This window comes from Engraulis encrasicolus, chromosome 7 (assembly GCF_034702125.1).
Source record: "Engraulis encrasicolus isolate BLACKSEA-1 chromosome 7, IST_EnEncr_1.0, whole genome shotgun sequence".
Lineage (NCBI taxonomy): Eukaryota > Metazoa > Chordata > Actinopteri > Clupeiformes > Engraulidae > Engraulis > Engraulis encrasicolus.
Window position 1 is genome coordinate 56,090,304 of NC_085863.1, and position 22,438 is coordinate 56,112,741.

General features: G+C 40.5%; 1 protein-coding gene across 1 annotated transcript; it reads left to right on the top strand.

Annotated features, from left to right (window-relative positions):
- The first annotated feature begins 3,680 nt into the window (after positions 1 to 3,680).
- Positions 3,681 to 20,512, top strand: LOC134452314 (transmembrane and immunoglobulin domain-containing protein 1-like). The gene is made up of 6 exons (XM_063202668.1): positions 3,681 to 3,727; positions 5,548 to 5,633; positions 7,009 to 7,287; positions 17,316 to 17,603; positions 18,535 to 18,638; positions 20,168 to 20,512. Exons 2-6 carry the CDS (start codon positions 5,573 to 5,575, stop codon positions 20,180 to 20,182), a joined length of 747 nt encoding a protein of 248 aa, XP_063058738.1. The 5' UTR covers positions 3,681 to 3,727; positions 5,548 to 5,572; the 3' UTR covers positions 20,183 to 20,512.
- The last annotated feature ends 1,926 nt before the right edge of the window (positions 20,513 to 22,438 follow it).

The window sequence follows — 22,438 nt, forward strand, 5'->3', positions numbered from 1 at the left end:
GGATGATGCAGACCCTCCTGTCATTCATTGGCTCATTCGGTCATATGATTAATTTAACTGGCCTGGAGGAGCTCATAGGGACTGCATATGGAGGTATGACCTCAATCTTAAATCAGGCCTGGCTCATGGACCGGCTATGGGTAGATTGCTTCATCACCCCAGCGTTCATAGCTCACAGAATTGGCTCTTTCAACAACATTGTCTTCAACATATGCTACCAGATGCTTCTGGTCAGCACCCTAATGCAAGTTGGATCACACCTGCTTGTTATGAAGAAGAGACCATAACAGATGAAGTCAATGAATGATGATGACGATGGCTCTGTAGAGAAGCTATGTATACAGTGTCATAGTTACGGATGCTGGCTAGCATAGCAACCAGCCCAAGTTGTGAGTAATTGTGTTGTATGTGTTCTTACTGTTGTAATTGATATATGTCTACGTATCATATGTAGGCATCAAAGGGGCTTTACCTTTACTCTCTTGGTTTAGGTCATACTTCTTTGATAGAGAACAATTTCCCATCATTGCACCCTTGTTACATGGTGTTCCAATAAAATTTGTAATGTATGCTCTAAGAAATTATATTACTATAATTACTTTGTTTATTGTTATTTTATTCTTTTAGTTTAATTTGCTTTTTCTCTTATTGTGATTAATTTTTTCTGTAGAGTGGCTTTGTGCATTTTGAATGGCACTTGACCTGCATTATCATCTATTATCTATTCATTCTATTCTCTACATTTGGTGAAAAATAGGTGTGTATTTCACCAAATATATTGCCAAAATCAGCTTATCAAGTCCCCCCCTTGATATGGACTGGAATTGTGAACCTGGCAGGCATTTTATAAAAGTCACTAGTGACTTCAGCATCCTCCAAAACCCCCCAAACCACACCAGGATTGAGTAGATTGGCCAAACTGATCATATAGTAAGGTCATAAGGGCGCGTATGCTAATTTATGCTAATTATGCTAATACACGTGCAATAGTGCCACAATAACATACAATAGTGCCCCCCCCCCCTCCAAAAAGTGAGAAAAAACCAAGTGATCCTCAAACTTAAATACCTAACTGAAGTTAGCACAAACCATGAAATGTTTCATATATGATTGCATAAAATAAATAAGAACCTCACTCACTTTCCACATCCGCTGTACTACAGCACCTCAAGTCTCTACCTTAATTCTATGTCTTTGGCAATAGATGTAGCTCATCTACTTTATATAGTAGGGCCATGGGTAGAAATAATTGAAATAAGTAAGGTTTATGGTATGTAAATTACCCAAAAACGTTGCCAAAATCAGCTGATAAAGGCATAAAATGTGTCTACCCTTGACATTAAGAGGCATTTTGAATCTGACAGGCATTTAAAAATGTCACAAATGAATTCAGCATCCTCCAAAACCCCCAAAACCACACCAAGATTGTGTAGATTGGTCAAACTGATACTGTAATAAGGCCATAAAGGCGATTATGGTAATTTATGCTAATTATGCTAATAAAAAAAATTGCTCAACATTTACAAAGTAATCCGGCAGTTTCTATGTACTGGGGACCTGTACTATACATTTCCATCAAAAAACTTTGGGGTACCGAACATTTCCGGGTTCACTATAGGGCCCTATGGGCTGGCAAGTAGACTATAGCCTTGCTGGTTTGGTAACACACACATTCGCTCCAGGCCAACAATGCCTCTCTGACTCCGCCTTGTGGACACAGGAAGGAACAATTGAAGGAATGTGTTTCAGACGGACGGACAGACAGACAGACCCTCTTAGAGAGATGCTGAGACGCATCTAAAAATAACTTCCATTTGGAATTCAGAGGAAATTCCTTCATAATAGTGAAATTGCTACAGTATCATTTGAAAAATAGGCCTAGGCCTACACTTAAAGGGGCATAATGTAGGATGACGTCATTTGCGAGGTGCCCGTGCCCGTGGTCTCAAAATCATGAAAAAAAGCTGTTTAAATAAACTCGCTGTGAGAATGTTTTTCATCACGGAATTGATACAAATCTGAATACAGTATGTAAAGCAATTTTTCGTATGAAAAGTGTTTCCCATGACACTCGTTCGGGTCGCTTTGTCAAAAGTTGCATTTGGGGTTTTTTGACAGCGGACCATGGAAGTGGTTGCGAGAGTCATCATTCACTTACTAATGACTCAAATAAGCATCGACTGACTCGGGACAGTGATTAATTACACTTTTAATCCTACATAGAGCCCCTTTAAAAGATGATGTCGGTTGCGCGGTGCCCGTGGCATGCCTGTTTCAAAATCTACACCGTAATGAAAAAATGCTGTTCAAATAAACTCGCTGTGAGAGCGTGTTTTTCACCACGGAATGCCAGCAGTTGATACAAATCTGAATACGATATGTAAAGCGATTTTTCGTATGAAAAGTGTTTCCCACGACACTTGTTCAGACCACTCTGTCAAAAAGTTGCATTTGGGGTTTTCTGACAGTGGACCGTGGAAGAGAGTCATCGTTCACTTACTAAATCTAAATGATCCACATAACCATCGGCTGACTCGAGACAGTGATTAAACTTTTAATCCTACCTTGAGCACCTTTAAAGGGAAGAAGTAGTTTGAAACCAGCATATCCAAAAAATCTGACCTATAAGGACAACCAAATGACCAGATGAAGATGAGAAAAAAGTCAGCTTCAAACCAGGATTTTTTTGCTCCCACTTTTTTATTTTTACGTAAAGTTTTGGGTGTTCAAATAAAAAAGTAGGAACAAAAAAATCCTGGTTTGAAGCGGATTTTTCTCATTTTCATCTAAATAATAAAGGGAACAATGAACAATGAAACCAAATACGTTTGTACAAGGCCTTTTATTGCCATTATGGATATAATGACATTTTAAATGGATTCGCATTCATCATTCATCAGTTTTGCTTCTCAAGTTGACAGTCTGATTTCATGTTTTGACTTTGAGTTGTAATGCACTGTTTTTGGTGTTCCTTTTATCTTTTTGAGCTGTGTACTGTAACCACAGTTTTTGCAATGAAACCGCAACATGCTTTATTATCATACTCAAAGGAATGTCAATGCCAATTGCCGTGTGAACGAGTACATTCTATTTTACAACACGGTGTAATCCTTGTAATGTTTTACCTAAATGCAAGGGGCAGTGTTCTGAACCTAGCTTGAGGCACTAAACCATTCATGTTAATGACGTTTGCACAGTGAGTGCACACCTAAAGATCAGCCTATAATCGTGATAGAGGAAAGGTGACTATTGTGTTGGGAAAGGCAATAAAAGCAGTGGGTGTACCCAGAGTTATGGAAGTAAGAGTTGGGCTAATCCCAGTGACCTCCGTGTTCCATTTTTACACAAAGATGGTGGCGCACACAGCCTTTGACACACAGATCGCCATTGACATAGTTCCAAAATAGTTCCAGGAAGGGAGGGTCGAACACAGAAAGGGCAGTGAAGGTATACATGTAATTCATTTTTAAGCAATCTTTGCTTGTTATGTAGTAGTTCTGTGTTAGTCTTTGGCAAAAAGAAAGCCGCTGCATAGACTTGAATAGGCCTACATGAATAATGTCACTAACCAACTTCCTGTACCCCAGTTGTCACAACTTAAATTCCATGGCAGTGGGTGTTACCAAAATGTGTGTGTTGGGCCTTGGCCTCTGCTTTCTCTATAAGAATCAGGAGGAACCTTAGCGTCCCTCTCAGCAAATTCTGGACAATCTTCACTCAGGACTTGGTGAGAGCTGTTCTTAACATTTCATTATGTTCCTCTAAATTAAATGTACTGGTTAAATATAATTGTTCATATAAATGTGTTAAAGTGTGTAAATGTATTAGTGTGTAAAAATTGTATAGATGTGAAACTGTGGCTACATGCTGATGAAGCACATACTATGTCCACCAGTACAGTCCAAATAGGTCTAAAATGCAAATGAAGGGCAAAATCCTTCAACAGTTTTAATGTCTTTATGCACTGCACATCATGATATTACACAGTTAAACAAATTGGGTGAAAAATATTCAGTAAAATTAAGATTATTTAGAGAAATTTAAGAGTATATCAACCTAACTTTCGTCTTCTTTATTCAATTATTTGGAATTTGCGCGCCGCTTCCAATCGATAAGAATGTATTTCAGTGTAGTTTATATTTGAAAGCATTAAGAAGACTGCAGTCTGTAAGTTGGTTTGTCTCTCTGTCTGTCTGTCTGTCTGCTTGATTGTCTATCAGCAGGATAACTCAAAAACCTATGAATGGTTTGGCTGAAATTTTGTGGAATAAGTGATTACATTTTGGTGGTGATCCAAATCACGATCCAGATCCAGGAATTTTTCAAAAGATTCTTCACCATCGCAGGATAGGGCGAATTTTGACATTCCACTTTCCAACCCCACAAAAACAAGGCAGAAAGACTTGGGAAAAAACAGGGTGTAACATAATCAAATGTTGTATCAAACAGCTTCCTTGGTGGAGGTCTGCACTCTTTGCATGTCTAGTTTTTCACTGGTATTATTTTTCACATCACTGTAGGCCTACCGCTTATTGTACATATGGTGTTGTAATCCTTTATCGCCAACGTGGTGCTCCAGCATGGAGCCTCATAGCAACAGGTAGCCCTGGGGCCTCATGTACAAAACTTACGCACAAAAAAGCTCCATAAGTAGCCAAACTTTCCACAAACATTTTCAAATGTACTAATACTGACTAAGCATGCATAAAAAAGTGCATGTGTACTAAATCTCATGGGAAATCAGACATACCACATGAATCAGTAGGGAAACCTGTTTATGCATGGACTGATACATTTGGGATTTTCTGATGAAAATGCTTTTTTTTCAGATTTCCACTTACTCAAAGATTCAAGTAGGAAATCTACTTCTTTGTACATGAGGCCCATGGACTCTGGAGCATGTGAAATGACCTTCAGGGACACTGAATAATAGAATAGAATAATAATATACCTTTTGTCTTGTTTTCATGTTAAAATACAAGAATATTTCTTAATGCACATGAATTATGGAAAGCAAAAAAAATAATGCTTAATTCGAACCATATGTCAATCGTTTGATTTACCACCAGATTATGTTATTTTGGAGATGGTACTCAAACAAAGTTGGGAGAAGTAGATATTTTGTTACTGAATATTTAGTAGGCCTATTATGTTACTTATTGCCTATAGGGCAAGCAACTTCCCTTTTAAAAATTAGAGGATGTTATTACCGGTACATCTGATTGACTGCAATGACATTAGAGAATATTGTACTACTGTATACTGTATGTGGCACTACAATCATTCATACAGCGATACAGGGAAACATTAAGGACGTCAATTGAAAACTTCATACGCAAACCTGCTGGCATGGAATTTGGTTCCTCTTGACATACCACAAAGGACTTAAGCTGTCTTAAAATAAAATAGAAGAAGAAAGGCAGAATGCATGTTCAATTGTTCAATGACATTTTTGAAACATGTGCTCAAAATGTCCGTCTTTTTAAAGGGCATACTTGAATGGATAACATGCAAAGTAATACAAAAAAAATCACTGTCTCTATCCAGGATAGAAGCTTCCTCTTCAATAAGGATGAGGGTGATATGGACAGCCATTTTTGCCTACCTTCTTCACTGCAGCTGCACAGCAGAAGGTAAATGTACATTTACTGCATTTGTCTCCCTCTTTAATTGATTCAGAGATGTGCCCGTCTTGTTTATATTCACCCTACCCCGTGATACGTTGAGAAGAAAGTATGCTCCATGGTGCAGATGGAAACCTGATTCCCGCTCTCTTTTGAGGCTTGTCAAAAGTAGAGATTTATTTAGGCCTACCATTTACAGTGCCAGTATACTTGTTGTTTTATGAATGCACAAAACAGATAAAGCTAGGGGAAGATATGGATACTGGTGGATAATTTGTGGGGTGTTTCAAGACACTTGTAAGAATTCAAGGTAAAAAATATATATATATTGGCAAGAAATTTGACATACACAATGTCAACACGTCATACACAATGTTGTTGGTATTTGTGTGTGTGCGCATGCGTGCACGTGCGTGAGTGTGTGCGCGTGTGTGTGAACGTGCACTTTCTCACGTGAACCCTGGACAGTTGGGGCCGTACGGCAGCCTCTAGTTCTGGCATGTGAATGAGGGAATGTGTGTGTCTGTGTGTATTTATTTGAAAGCACTCTGAGGTGCCGTTTCCACGTAGCTGGATATTTTTATATGTGGATATTTTTTTCTCCTGCTTGTATTGGTTTTGGCCTTCCGTTTCCACGTAGCAGATATTTAAAAATCCAGGTGCAGGAGAAAAAAATAGCAGGAGAAAAAAATATCCTGTTTAGGGGTCTGAAACGCATTTGTTACAATGGAGGATTTTTTTAATCCACATGTTGCGTTTCCACGTAGCAGGAGAAAAAAATACCCTGCTAAAAAAATATCCTGCTACGTGGAAACAGCACCTGAGTCAACTTCATAGTTCTGATATTGAGCAATAGGCCTATAAATACATGTTGTACTGTACTGTACTGTTGTATTGTACTGTACTGTTTGTTCAAAGTACATAGAAGTCCTTGTGCACAACCCTTCAGTTGCCCATGTGCAGGTGTACCGCAGGAAAACGATCAATATGAAAAGTTAATTAAACACACTGGATGCTGTTCTTTTTTCTCTTAATTTTTTGGAGCGAACAATACGTTTCGCACCAGAGCAAACCTGAAGACATACTGGGCGAAACACATTGTTCGCTCCAAAAGATGAAGAGAAAAAAGAACAGTATCCAGTGTGCGGTGTAATATACACTGTTATAAATTTGCTGTTAGCAGAATGGCAATGACCAAGTCGTAGTGCATTACTAAAGGCCCTATATGTCATAGTATTTTAGTACTATGGTACTTAACTTTTCGAAGTCTGTTACAGCGTGCCACTGGAGGTACGGCGTGCATTGATTAAGAAACGTATCATATTGAACATATTGTTTTTTGTGTTGTGTTTATATTCATTATTTGCTTTTTCTGTGTCAGCAGCTGTGACCGTGGAGTCGCTACCAGCGGTGGGCTACGGGGGCTTTGTGCAGACCAAGTTGAATCACACAGTGTCCCTCTCCTGCTCCTCCACTGCTGCTGGGGAGGAGGAGCTGCAGTGGTTCCGCAACGGGCTGCTGGTGTCGCTTCCCGAGGGGAACCGTTTGCATCAGAGCCGGCTGTGTGTGTATCCGGTGTCCAGAGAGGATAACGGCGCCATCTTTTTGTGTCAGCTGAAAAACAACGCCGTCGTTAATGGCTCAGTGCAGCTGGAAGTGACCTGTGAGTGACCTGTTCTTGACCTTTAATGGGAAAATCATAATATACTGTACTGCAGGGATGGGCAACTGGAAGCCCGGGGGCCACATGTGGCCCGCCTTTTCACTCAGTGCTGCCCATAGACAAGACAGTAATTAAGCGGGCTTGCAGAGCAAGGCCCGATTCTAGTAATCTCTAAGTACAGTTTATTATTAAGCAGGTTTGCAGAGCAAGGCCCGATTCTAGTAATCTCTAAGTATGTGTGCTTGCTTTGTTGCTTTCTTGTGCAGGGCAGTAAAAATAGAAAATGGATCTCCTCCTAGGCCTTTCGAGATAGAGACACCGTTCAAACACTAAAACGACCGGCTCGGCTTGGAGATCATTTGTACTGATATAGCGTGTCCGTGTCTCTTGACGTTTTCCCGTTTTTGGTGATTTTGTGCAAGTTTGGGTCCCCATTGAAAACAATGGTAGAACCTTCATGAACCAAGGTTCCGCCACTCTACAGATCAGAGTGTAGGAGGCTTTTTCGTTCATAAAACATTAACACTTTCACCTAGAAGTTTAGTTGACGCGTTGTTAGCGAGTGCTATGAGATGTCTCCAAATTGTGAAAGTTTCATGTCCCAACTCCCATTACTTTTTAAATGGCAGGTGTGTAAAAACGGCAGGGCTGGCCCCATTGCTTTTCCCATTGACTCTTGAAGTGCCCTTCTGAAGTCCATTTGTGACTTAACCGTTTAACCTATAAACTTCATTCAAAGACTGTTAGAGAGATCACATTCATGTCTTCAATCTGTGCACAGGACATGAGCCAATTCTTTTTAGTTTTTTTACAACGATAATCTTAAGACCTAGAAACTGTTACTGATTCTGCAGTCTGCCTTAAGCCTGATTCGGACGGGACTTTTATTACCTATGGACCCCCGGTAATTCGGAATAATTACGGAGAATGTCTGAGTTCTTAGTCCTGTGCGAATGTGCCATGTCCGCGATTTGTGAGGTAATAATTCCGCCGCGAATTACCTACTGTATTTCGGCGAAACACAGACGTCCTGGGGTAATTTCACATAGGCGCACCGTCTGTACCCCCTTGTAATGTCTGTGAATTGAGTAAATAACAGACGTTTATTAATCCCGTCCGAATGCGCCCCGAGAAATCATGGAGGTCTGGGGGTAATTGCGAATTACCAGGGGTCCATAGGTAATATTTATCCTGTGCGAATCGGGCTTTAGAGCACCATACTAACTGCTATACAGACCATTTACAACAGGTGCTGCCAATAAAGGGTTCCATCTCAACTGTCACTTTCTCTCAACATTCTATTCTTAACGAGCAGCTGCACTACAGTTCTAGAAGTCTATTGTTCAGCTCTTCAATGCAATCTGATATTGTCTAGCTGGAATGCTTTTGGCAGGCAGCTGCTTGGCCCAATGGTGAAGATGCTGGATTACCGCACAAATAGACCTACCGCGACAAGAGCGAGGCGAGCGACGGAAGTGATTGACTTTGCATTGAGTCGCGCGACAAAAGCGATTCTGGAGATTAGAGCGATTTGCGTGACGAGCGCGACAGTTTGAAGTTGAAATCCTTTCAACTTTCTATGACGCGGTTCGGCGACAAGCCGCCACAGCCAATGACTGTATAGAGGTCAGTGACCACAGCCAATGGGAATGAATGCTTTGCCTTCTGCTTGTAACGGCCATACTGTAGTCGCTTCAATCGCGCATATCGCTCTGTCGCTTGAATCGCATCGTGCCTGGTCTATTCGTGCGGTTAGAGATATGGAGGTTGGGAGTTTGAATCCCACTCGGACCCATGTTGATTTCCAAAATTATCATATTCAGTGTTCCTTAGCCAACTTCAAATACCATGTATGTAACTTAGTATCAATGACAAAGGTGCTGGATTAGAGATATGGAGGTTGTGAGTTCGAATTCCACTCGGACCAATGTTGATTTTCAAAATTATATTATATGCAGTGCTCCTTAGCCAACTTAAAATACCATGTATGTCATTTAGTATCAATGGCAAAGGCGCTGGATTAGAGATATGGAGGTTGTGAGTTCGAATCCCACTCGGACCCATGTTGATTTTCAAAATTATATCATATGCAGTGTTCCTTAGCCAACTTAAAATACCATGTATGTCATTTGGTATATCCCCAAAACGCCGAGCTACAACACTTTCAAGATGGCTGAATCCAAGATGGCTGAATTGTTTGGCACATAACTTCTGACTGGGTGGATGGACTTTTCCAACATTTCTTTTGGCTTTGTTTTCTCAATAGCAGTTTGTTTTTAATTTAGGGATAGAGATATTGTCGTAGTTTTGCCAACATTTCTTCATTAATATTTATAATTATTTATTGGAAATTAACACAATATCTTCACATGAAGAATATCTTCATTTCAGAGGTTTTGCTCTCAAATGTGCTTCTCTGCCAGCAATACACTTTTAGAGACATTCTGTGGGTCCACCAAAGACAGCTGCTGTCGTAAAACCTAGCTACAGAGGTGTCGATTGTCACACAGCCACTTGGGCTGGAATTAGTGAGTTGGGTAGACCCATGGAGTGGCCAGTTCCATATTTGACTTAGTCAGTTAGAGGCTGAACTGACCATATTTGTGAATGTATTCTTGTACTGAGACACTGATGTTTTGACCATGTTTGATACATGATGTAATACACTTGTGGGGTTTAAATACTGTTCTCAGATGCAGTTCAGGAGAACGGTTGCGGTAAGGATAGGTGAGGTTGTGAGCAGGGCCTCGTGCTCTGTCTCACAACAAGCCGTTCTCACACTTAGGAGAGAGCTGGGGCGAGAGTCTTGGGGATAGGGTGCTTGCTGGCACACTGGGGCCTTTTGCCCTGGTGCTAGCAAGTCGCTATGTTATGGTATTGGGACACATGGGGCATTTGGCCACCATGGTTAGGAACTTGGGTTATGCTTAATTGTAATAACGTAGTTACTATGCTCTCTCACTTGCAATGTACAATAAATTGGTAATCTTGATGGCAATGGCATTCGTCTTCTCCTGTGATTTCCTGGCTTCTGGTTTCTTCACTGTTCTCCTGCACAAAGATGGGTAATGTATGCTTATGGCTGATTGAGCCCAATTAACTAAATAATAACTAAGTATGTAATAGTGATAACAATAATATAAATACTTAGGTATTAATTGGTAAATGGTAAACATATACGAGTCAGATAGCGGGTAAGATGGTTATCCATTGTGCAACAGGCAATAGCCCAGATTAAGTCTTATTAATTAAATTGGGTTATGGACTATTTTATTGGCCCAGCTAATAATCTTAATTAGCAATGTGGGTTAATAAAAAAGTCACCACATATTTGGCAGAGCTTGCCAGGAGAGTTTATTAGATAATTTGAATAATTTTGGATAATAATTTTGTTCAGAAATTGTTTAAAGGTCTATCTCAAAAGTTCCTAGCAATCTATCTGTTTGTTTTCAGTAAAGTTCTTTCCAGGATTGGTGAGTGGAGTTGATATGTTTACCATACAGTTTAAATTGTGATTTGACTGATTTTTGTGAGTTATCAAGTGGCTTAATTGATTTTATCAGTATTGCAGAGATTTTCAAGGCCTGTGGTGTTTCCTGTCCCTTGGGGGACCACTGGAGCTGTGACATCAGTTGACCATGTGACTAGAAGGGCCATTTGGTCATTTCCAAGATGGCGGCTGAAGCAAGTAGGACAGAGAGCACATGTCACTGCTAGAAAATGCATTTAAAGATGCAATTTGCCTTCTGACACGACACATAACATGAGGAAGATAAGTATAGTTTGATTAATGGTTTTGATAAGTTATTTCTGTGTATTTGATGTATTTGTGGAGGAATTAAGAGTTTGTGGCATGGGCAGTGAAGACACGCATGCACAAGTCTAATGAAGTTTTAAGGTGTTTATTTAAGTTGCAGTGTAGGTTAAAAGAACTGTTATAATGCTACTTGTTTACTGTTGTTTTAGTGTTGTTATTAAGGTTAAGATCTAAATTTGTGGAGTTTTCTGTCCCTCTTTGAAGCTGTATAAGCCGCATGGCAAGGCTGGTGAGCTATTTATAGCTGCGGCCTATAGCATTTGACACCCACGTGTGAAAAGCTCTATCACAGACACTGTTGGGAGATACTTTTAGTGTAAGTCTTTCATACTGAAAATCTGCCAAATTACAATTTCTCTTTACACATATATTCCTTTCTGGTTGGGAACTTTAATGGGCTATAGTCACGTGCACATTTAATGGGGTAATTAGGAAATTAATAGATTTATTTCTAGATAAATCAATTTAAGGAATCTTTGTGCAAAAGAACAAGGAACAGAAGGAATGCCACGGAGAAGGGTGCCATTGGGTCATTGCAAGTTTGTAAGTATGAATTTTATCTCTATTTGACTAAATTTTAGTTGGGTAGTGTGTTTAAGAATATTCTAGTCTATTTGTGTACTGGGGAGGTTTACGACCTTTTACGACAGCTGTTGCCAGCTTGTCTATAGTCTATTCTGCAGGCAGAATGGCTGTGTGCTAGCTATTTAAAGATGGCCGCCTCCTAGGCCTGGGAGGGTGTCATATTAATTTTAAGGGCAGAGTTGTTAAACAGACTACTATATAAGTGAATGAGTCTCTGAATGTGTGAGTGAATGGATGTTTAGTGTAATATACAATACATTATTAATTATAGAATCAGTTTATGGAAATTAATTTTCAAACATTGGAGTTGGTTACCACAGTAACAAGCAGTTGCAACACTGATATAGTCATGACAGAATGCATATGTACATACATAGAATACACACATACACAAAATGGAAAGCTCAGAAGTCTAAAGAAAAGAGACTAGGTGCACTTCGCCAAAGATGTAAAATGTAACATTGAATTTTGTTCCTCCGTATGACTTTTAACTTATAAGGTAAAATTAATTATGGAGAAGTTAAACTTGCTTTCCACTATGGTTAAGTGTACCACGTCATAGGAATGTAACGAAAGCTGAGCTACATGTATCATACACAAGTACATACATACATACATATTTATGGGGTTAAGTGTTATCTTGAATGATTGAATCTGCAGATTGATTGGGTACTTCTTCTGTCAACTGTTTAGTGTTCTGTTCTTGTGGTCAACTATGGTACTACTGTGTAGTTTAATTAATATTGATGAAGTGGTGTTATGTTGACTACAAGAATAGATTTTAAGTTGAGCCTAAGCTTTCCTTTTCAGTTGCACAGACGGGTCCCTTGAAATGTGCAGACATTCATCATACTGGATCTGGAATGACCACCAGTCCTAGGTCTTTGCCTCTCTGAACTTCTTTTTGTCGTGTCCTAAACTGGGGGTATAGAAAAAAGTGGAAAAAGTGAAGTAATGCTAGCCTATACAACAAAAGATGGATATGAACGCGCCGGTATCCTACCAATTTGGCTGTGTGAAAGCGGTGAAGGCGATTGCTAGGGGTTCCATTCCACAGTATAAGATAAGACTCTAATGAGCTGTTATAATTCTCAAAGCAAGTTCACTTGGTCCTGGGCTATTCTGTGTACATCGTGCGCTGACTACCCCAGTACAGAGTGTATTTTGGTAGGCAACTTTGTGGTGTTGTATAGGTTTATTTTGAGTTATGGTAATATAATATATATATTATGAAACAACAAAGACTCTATTTTTTACTGTGGAATGATATAACTCGTAGAAGTGGGAAGCCACTGGGGAAGTATTAAGACGAAACGTGGCCACGGTTTCGCAGAAAAGAAATTGGTAAGTGGGAGAGCGGTGTTGGCGGCACATCGTTTAGTCGGATGTCTTAGGGACATGGATTTTTGGGCGAGTGAAGCCGCAATCGCATTGGATGAGGTTTAGAATCATTCAATGGGGTCAGGAAGCTGAAACAGGTCAACTCTTAGTCGAGTTGTCTCTGTCAATGAAGAGTTGTTCGGAGAAGTAAACATCTATTGATTGACCATTTCAGTGTTTGTGATCTTTCTCTCATCTTGTGGCAGGAGTCTAGAATCTTGTTACAGGGTGCTGGGCCATGATGACTGAGGGTGAGAAGTGAGTGTCTTGTCTTGTCACCTGGTGTTGGTAAGTTTGAGTGAGTGAGAGCCCTATAGAGAAAGACTAGTGAATGCTTGTTGAAAGAAGGCAATGGAAGAGACAAGGTGGTGTGGAGTCTTCCATTGTGGTGAGTGTAAATGTCTGTTGTTTGTTAAGTAACTTAAAATTAGGAAAATCTGAAGAAAAATGGTAATGGAAAAATACAGTAACACATAGACTGAACACATTGAGTCTATTTAACTTTTAGTTTCTTTCCTTTGGAGGGATTTTTGTTTGTTTTTATTTCTTTAAAAGTTTAATTTCAGTTGGGGACATCATCTTAGATGTCTGGGGTTTTATTTTTGAGTCACTGCTATTGATAGCTCTAATTATTCTCTTAACATTACTAAGTGGAGTCTTTTTAGCAGTTGTAATAACACATGTTATAACCAGAGATGTGTGTGTGTCTCTCCCTTTCAGTAGCTAAAGATGGCGCTTTACGACCTGTCGTAAAAGGACACTGCTTGCAGGGGCATGGAGTGACTGGTCATACAGAGTGGGTGAGACAGAGAGTGAATGAAAGGCACATACACTTTGATATGGTAGGAGAGTTTAAGGTAACGCTTCTTAAAGCGGTGACTCATTCTCATTTCTAGTTTCATTTCCTTTTTCATTTTTGTTTTATTTAATTTCATTTTTCACAGTTTATTTATTTATTTTGGGGGTTTGAGTTATTTTGCCCACAAGGGTAATTGGTTCATTTTACTACTTAGAACTGACATGTGAAGTTTGATGCACTTGCACACAAGTATACTTAAGTCAACATTAAATATCAAGCATAAAGATTGAAGTTAGTTGACATGTAGGTATAGTTGACATTGCTGAGTACATACAGTACAACACACTTTAGGATTTTATTTGCAGATATTTTAAATTCATTTTTGGTTTCACTTGAAAGTTCATTTTTATTTCTTTTGGGGTTTTATTTTATTTTGGGGAGTTTATTTTATTTATTTTGGTTAACGTTGGAGACTTGGAGTTTTAATACTGTAAGCGTGCAAAGCATTTGTGAGATTGCATTAGGCACTAAGTACCTCTCAGATATGAGAAGTTGACCTGTTCCACAGAAAATAATTCTATTCTCTGTGGAAGGGGGGTAGAGTGTAGGAATTTTAAATCATTTTGCCAAAAGAAGTGTTATAGGTCATGAACAAGTTCACTAGAATGCACCATACATGCATACAACATCATATAGGTTGAGGAGAAGTGTATACACTGATTGTTGAAAGTGGTGAAATAATTTGGGTGTGTGCTAACATTGGTTTGTAGTTACAGGTGGAAATTGAGGAGTGGTCGAAGAGGATCAATCATCATGGAAGGTTGCCAGTGGATGATCTCTCTGCCTCTCTGGGAATCTCTCTCAAGGACTGAGCTGTCTCCCAAGTGAGGGAGAAAGTTCAACTTGGACAGTTGGACCGAGGTCATCGAAAGGGTTGTCTCTGCTGAGATGATCTGTTGCTGTTTCTGGAGGATCAACGACTGTCGTTTTGTGGAATAAGGTGTTTCTTTCTGATTGAAAGTGGACTGAGTTTGTTTCAAGTGACAAAGGGGCGTCAGGAGACGTTCCAGGAGTTTCGATGGACAGAGTTCAAGGAGCTGAGGTCAGTTGGACCTGATGGCAGGTGTGGGCACGAATGCCAGGACTGGATCCTGCCAGCTAGAGAAATGCTGGAGGAGTGCAGAGAGTCGCTGAGGAAATTGCCACAGTGCCATGCAGGCAAGGAGCTGATGACAGCATCCACGGATGGGTGCAAAAGAAATGTACCAGAGATCGTCGAAAGATTGCTGAAAGACTGAGAAATGTGAGCTGAATGGTACTGGAATTGTAGGGGGTGTCTCGTGATACCTTCTCCGCAGGGGGCTCGGCCGAGTGTTTCCAAGGCTCGGACAGTGCTCACCTGGAGGTTTCACTGGAGAGAGACAGAGCGATGGACAAGAGAGAGAGAGAGAGAGAGACTGGTCTGGCAACAACAAGATGGCGTCATGGACATTATGGACATTAGTTAGTTGACCACTTCCTTGAGACAGGTTAGGGGTATACTGCACACCAGATTGTTTCATTGATTTCACATTTTTCATTATTTCATTCATTTCACATTTTTTGTTTTATTTCATTGATTTCATATTTACTGATTATTTCCTTGATTTAATTTGCTGATTACTTTATTATTTTCAGAAAGTGTCTGATTTCAGGTTTTGAAGTGAATTGCATACAGTTGCATTCAACATTTAGTGAGGTACATACTGATTCTGATTTTACAGGAATAAATTCATTAAAGGCTGTCGGGCCACACACTCAAAATGAGAAAATATTCACATGGGTTTGCAAACAGTGGGTGGTTCAATAAAGGGGGCAATTCTTTATTAATTTCCTTTGGGGAAAAGTTTGGGTTAACAAGAGTGTCAACTTTGAAGGAAGTTTCATATTTTATTGACTGACTGTTGTACATTTTAGTGCTCAAAAGGTTTCATGCAGAATATTAATGAAAAAATGATTTTAAGGTTTAAAATTCGGTTTGAATTTCAAAAGGGGCGTTATGTCGTAGTTTTGCCAACATTTCTTCATTAATATTTACAATTATTTATTGGAAATTAACACAATATCTTCACATGAAGAATATCTTCATTTCAGAGGTTTTGCTCTCAAATGTGCTTCTCTGCCAGCAATACACTTTTAGAGACATTCTGTGGGTCCACCAAAGACAGCTGCTGTCGTAAAACCTAGCTACAGAGGTGTCGATTGTCACACAGCCACTTGCTGGAGTTAGTGAGTTGGGTAGACCCATGGAGTGACCAGTTCCATATTTGACTTAGTCAGTTAGAGGCTGAACTGACCATATTTGTGAATGTATTCTTGTACTGAGGCACTGATGTTTTGACCATGTTTGTTACATGATGCAATACACTTGTGGGGTTTAAATACTGTTCTCAGATGCAGTTCAAGAGAACGGTTGCGGTAAGGATAGGTGAGGTTGTGAGCAGGGCCTCGTGCTCTGTCTCACAACAAGCCGTTCTCACACTTAGGAGAGAGCTGGGGCGAGAGTCTTGGGGATAGGGTGCTTGCTGGCACACTGGGGCCTTTTGCCCTGGTGCTAGCAAGTCGCTATGTTATGGTATTGGGACACATGGGGCATTTGGCCACCATGGTTAGGAACTTGGGTTATGCTTAATTGTAATAACTTAGTTACTATGCTCTCTCACTTGCAATGTACAATAAATTGGTAATCTTGATGGCAATGGCATTCGTCTTCTCCTGTGATTTCCTGGCTTCTGGTTTCTTCACTGTTCTCCTGCACAAAGATGGGTAATGTATGCTTATGGCTGATTGAGCCCAATTAACTAAATAATAACTAAGTATGTAATAGTGATAACAATAATATAAATACTTGGGTATTAATTGGTAAATGGTAAACATACACGAGTCAGATAGCGGGTAAGATGGTTATCCATTGTGCAACAGGCAATAGCCCAGATTAAGTCTTATTAATTAAATTGGGTTATGGACTATTTTATTGGCCCAGCTAATAATCTTAATTAGCAATGTGGGTTAATAAAAAAGTCACCACAATATCAAAAATAAAACTGCTCATCTCTGCCCCAAAAGGCAAGCCTGCTTTCAGCATTTTCTGTGAGAATACAATCTAGTTAACAATAATGACCAGATTTTTCTTTACAACTACTGAATCAATCCTTTGTCGGCGCCGATGTGCGGAGGCCCTTAAGCCTGATTCAGACTCCTCCTGCAACTGCAGGAGACGCACTGTCAGCAGGGGGTGGCGGCAGATTACAGACAATACAGCCCGGGAGAACCATACGTTCAGCGCTGCAAGGAGTAATTTCAGCTCTGCAGAGGGGGCGTGGTTGCTGTTTGTGTACGTAGGCTGAAGTTGCAGGACGCGTCTAAACCAAGTTTTACTGTACTCTTAACCTTTCCTTTCTCACCCAGATGCCCCTGAGCTGTCTGGCACAGACGAGCTCTTCCTGGAGGAGGAGAGTGACATGACCCTGTCTTGTGACTCTCGCGCAAACCCCCCTGTAACCATGGTGTGGCACCGTGATGGCCAGGCACTTGACCTGTCAGTGGGGCGCTACGTTGCCACAGATGACGGTGTCACGGCTCGCCTCAGCGCGACAACGCTTAAACGGGAGCTCCACGAGGGCCTCTACAGCTGCACGGCCTCCTCACCTGTGGAGGGCACCACCACCACCAAGTCCTTTCAGGTCACAGTCACAGGTTGGTACAATCTTGAGCAATATCGAGTTGTGGAAAGCTTGCGGAAAATTGTGTAATGATGAAATGACGTGTTTCTGTGGTTTCTGTACTCCTAACGACTTCCCCCTGCAAAGTCCTCCCTCTACATGACATCATGCTAAACCCTCCCAAAAACCCTACCATACAAGCTGTCACAGGCTGTCAGACTGATAGCCATTGACAGGCCAGAATTGGGGTATAAGTGTCTTCTGTTAGCATGGAGAGGTTTTTGTTTGAATCAAAAATGTTTTTTACAGAATGGGAAGGCAGTCAGAAACCATTGTAATACTGTATTGTTATTGAAAATATACATAATTTTAATTGTTAAAGCATTATTAATGGAATGACAAGCATGATTGAAATTTGCTGTGTTGATGAAAATATTCGTAGTATGGCACAGCTGTACATTACACATTCAACATAGTACATTCAACTTTCTAAAGAACCCCATTTAGCTTCTCGTCCATGCACACATCTGTATACACAGCTTTTCTAAACCCCAGCAATCCCCCATGAAAACGTGCATTACGTACATTAAGGAGACACTTTCATCTAAAGTGAATTACAAACAAGGACATCGTCAATAGCCTAAAATGCGCTCAATGTACTCAGGCCAAGGTGAGTTAGTGCATTTTTCTTCCCGAATTCTAAGTGCAACAATTATAACATGCAGCACAAAATTATAACTAAGCACATTACATTAGGGCAGAGGTGTCAAACTCAAATTCACAGTGGGCCAAAATATAAACTGTAATAGACATTTTAAATGATCACGCGGGCCCATTAAAATGACTACGCGGGCAAATTTTGTGAATGTTATGAACACTTCTGGTTTCTGTACATGATTCTGATGTCATATTTTTATTATGTATATATGTATGTATAGTATTTTTTTGCATTCCTTGTGCCACAGATAAGGTGATGAAATTTCCCAGGGATGCCATGATTGCTGGGATCGTGGTAGTTGTGTGCACTGCCATGCTAGCCCTGCTGTCTAGATGGGATAGAATTTTCAAGGTAAAACAAACAAAAGACTTCAAGATTATACAAAAAAAACATATGCTGCCTTAACATGTAATAGGTTGTCTTTATCACGGTCAATGATTTGAAGGGGGCAATCGTGGCCCAGTGGTTAAGGTGATTTTGGATCAGAGGGTTGCAATTTCGAATCCCACCCTTCCACTCTCTACCTCACTCCATGGCTGAGGTGCCCTTGAGCATCTAACCCTACACTGCTCCAGGGACTGTAACCAATACCCTGTACTTAACTATAAGTTACTTTGGATAGAAATAGCGTGGTGAAGTACACGTATGTATTACTTTTTCAGAATTAGCATGCTAAATGCCCCATCCATGCTAAACGCCCGTCCAGTCTGCCAAATTTGATTTCCCCTGCCATCTTGAGATTCGAAAAAAATGGCTAGTGAACCACTGACCCAGAGCCATGGTAGTCAGAGTTGTGGCAACTGAGGTACAGGAAGTGGGTTAGTGATATGCCTCATGTAGATTCAAATCATTCTAGGCAGTAGCTTTCTGTTTGCAAGAGACTAAGGCAGGCTCCACACTAGAGTGTGGTGGAACGGCAGCGAGACGATTGAGGTCTTTCTGCTTAGTTTCGGCTGGTGTGTTCTACTTGGCCTTTCACACCGACAGCGTTGGCCTGCGCGGCCAGTCCAGTTCAAAATCCCCCCACAGCCAAAGCTAGCGTGATGCTTTGCCATTCATTTGAATGGGACACCGCCGGTCGCTGGCGTCCAAAATCAGTTCAACTTTCCAAATGCAGCGCTGAGCGGAGCCGGCTTTATAACACTATACAACACCCAAAGCTGAAGGAAAAATTACTTAAAATGAATTATATTTACCTTCATCGCACTTTTTGTGTTCTGCGCCCACTCCCTGGAACTGCTTTGGAACTATGTCAATAGCGACCTGTGAGTCAAAGGCTCCACGAGCCACCATTATTGTGTAAGACTGAGGTCAATGGGATTAGCCTAACTCTTACTGTCATGGCTCTGCACTGACCCGTTGGTTATCTATGGATATGAATGTTTTCTGATGATGGGCGACATGCATTTCCTCTCAAATTGTCCTTTTAACAATTTCAAAATGACACAAAAAAACCCTGTATGGTGCTTTTAACCTGTTTTCAAACCTCAGGTTTGAACCCACAAGCAAACCACAAAGCATGATGGTTGCATGACTGATCTTCTCATCATTATTTCATATTGAGTGAATATAGTCATTTTGGCTAGACTACTGACAACCAGGGCTCTAAATTAACGTTTTTCATCACTAGCCAAAATTGCTAGTAGATGTTAATCTCACTAGCCAGATACAGTTACTAATGGGTGAAAGTGGCTAGTAAGTTGGTCTTTTCTACCAGCCAAACTGAAATTTCACCAGCATTTGGCCGGTTGGCTGGTGTTAATTTAGAGCCCTGCTGACAACATAATATATTATTACTTTTATCAGTGTTCATTTTGTTTAACTATTACCAGTATGGGGCCCTCCACTGTTACACTTTTTGTTTTTATGTTGTTTTCCAGTGCTGCAAAAAATGAGGTCGTCAGGAGAGCAGAATAAAGAGAAACTTGCCACAGCCATGAGGAACAGTCTGGTCAAAGACTTTTTGTTTTGGGCTCAGACGTCAAGTGGCGCAACGGCATCTATGCCCATGAATTAATCAGTAATTGGTGGTTGATATGCTGCAATGAATATGCTTTTAAGATAGTCCAGTGAAAAATTAACAAACAAAAAATCCATACAATAGTGGCGCTGGCTGTTGTTACGCTGCTCTGACGTGTGCCAGGCCTACTGCTGAAGCGTCATTGACCCAGTCATGACAGGTGGGATCTACACAGATCTGAAAATAAAGTTTCCTGATTTACCAAAAGGGGCAAACAATTTTTTGGTTGTACTTGTCTGTGGTTTTATTTTTAGGCTGAGGTATTAGGGTAAGGTAATGATTACAGATTTTTTTTTGCCCTGTCCGAATGTGCCATGTCAGCAAAGATAACGGAGTATGTCTGCGAATTTAACAGATATTTTCATCTTATCTCCGACTGAGAGATACAACTGAGAAATTGTCCTTGGTAATATCAATCCCATGTTAATTCCAATTCCAGTTTGAATTCCTGCATAGATTGATAATAATACACTCAAAAAAACCCAATATGTTCTGTGAATGGCACGCATGTGACCAAAAAACTGTGTGAAGACCCTCCCACTTTCTGTTGTTTTATTAAGATAGGCCTACTTCAATCCATTCCCAATCAACCATTAACCATTACCGACAATCTGTGATAAAAATAGAATAAAAAAAGATTTATCTCATTTATCTCTAAAAGGCACATCCAGGCGAGAAGATGTTGGCCTTGTTGATGAAAAAAAGTGAAAGTCAAGCCCAGGCAGAATTTGGTGAATGTATGTCCATAGCAATTTCTCCTTACAGTTTATCCATTTGTGAAAATATGTTCATATGAAGAAAGCAAGAAATCTAAACACACACACAGTCATAGTTAATCTATGGCAACCTCCACATTCGTTTTGCGATTGAGAAAAAATGAAACGAATATCACCTGTGTGTAATTTTTGGATGCATTGTAACCATGATAAATGTTGTTGTGTGTTCTCTGCATTTTGGGTGGGTGAACCCAGGGCCGGTTTAAGATGGTCTGGGGCCCCTAGGCTACAGGTTACTGGGGGTCCCCTACAAGGCAAATATCATGACATAGACAGTATCATAATACATAATAGGAATTAAGGATAACATGTCTACCAACTGTACTCATATATGATCAATGTTGCATCTGGTCACAAGTCTGCAATGTTTCACTTTCGACCACCCTGGTAGGTGGGGGCTGCCCCCTTGCAACAATACCACCAACTAAAACAAAACAGAGAATGTCCCATACAAAATCACTGAAAAGTGCATTCAAGCATTGAAGAGTACATTGAACAGAAAACAGCTAAATTTACATTGTGCAAAGGAAGTAGGAAGGCCCGGCAGTGGAGCAACTGAGAAATGCATGTGCTATTATTCAGGTACTGTCCCCAAAGCGTGTGGTATTGCATTGAATGCTCTCCCTGATGGTAGGAGTGTGAATACATGGTATGCTGAATGTGTGGTCAGAGGTGATGTTCTTGGTTCCAATTCACGTGTCCGTTATCAGTCCGAAACGGTTAGAATATTGTACATGAAAACAAATCATGCCTTGCACACAGGAGCGCGGTGTAAGTGCGGCGCATGCCCGTCCCGACCGGACATGTCCGCGTTGCTCCTTGAAAATAGAACTCGAGTCTATTTTCCTGCGTGGACATCCGCGTTCAATGTGCGGGCTCCATTGAAAATGAATGGCTGCTGCATTGTAGCATGCTACACGGATCCATTGACTTTCACTAGCTTAGCGACATGCTCCCTCTTTTAACTTGTCTTAAAGCAAGACAACGGCTTACATGAAAAATAAGACACTTAACCACCTTTATAAACCCTGGCCAACGATTTTAACTGTATTAAGCCCCAAAATAGTGGCATACCCCTTTAAGTGAACGCGTATATCTTGGTGTGCTGGTACCGTGACTCAACCCAAATTTCCTCAACCGTCGGAGGAAGTGTAGTTTTTGGAGAGCTTTTGAAATGATGAGACTGGTGCTCAGGTTCATCCGTCAGCCTCAGCTACCTACGTAGGCTACAGAAATGCTACGTGACAAAATCAAAAACATAACTCCAACCATACTCCAGGTAACACGTTTTGTAATGGAAACACAAACCGGGCTGGTTTGACAGTACCATTCAGCACCACTCAGGTCCACACGAC

Excerpts from the sequence above, each read along its gene's own strand:
- LOC134452314 (XM_063202668.1), top strand. The coding sequence starts at position 5,573 with ATGAGGGTGATATGGACAGCCATTTTTGCCTACCTTCTTCACTGCAGC. Across the intron at positions 7,288-17,315 it reads AGTGCAGCTGGAAGTGACCT|ATGCCCCTGAGCTGTCTGGC; the intron begins GTGAGTGACCTG and ends TTTCTCACCCAG. Across the intron at positions 17,604-18,534 it reads CTTTCAGGTCACAGTCACAG|ATAAGGTGATGAAATTTCCC; the intron begins GTTGGTACAATC and ends CTTGTGCCACAG.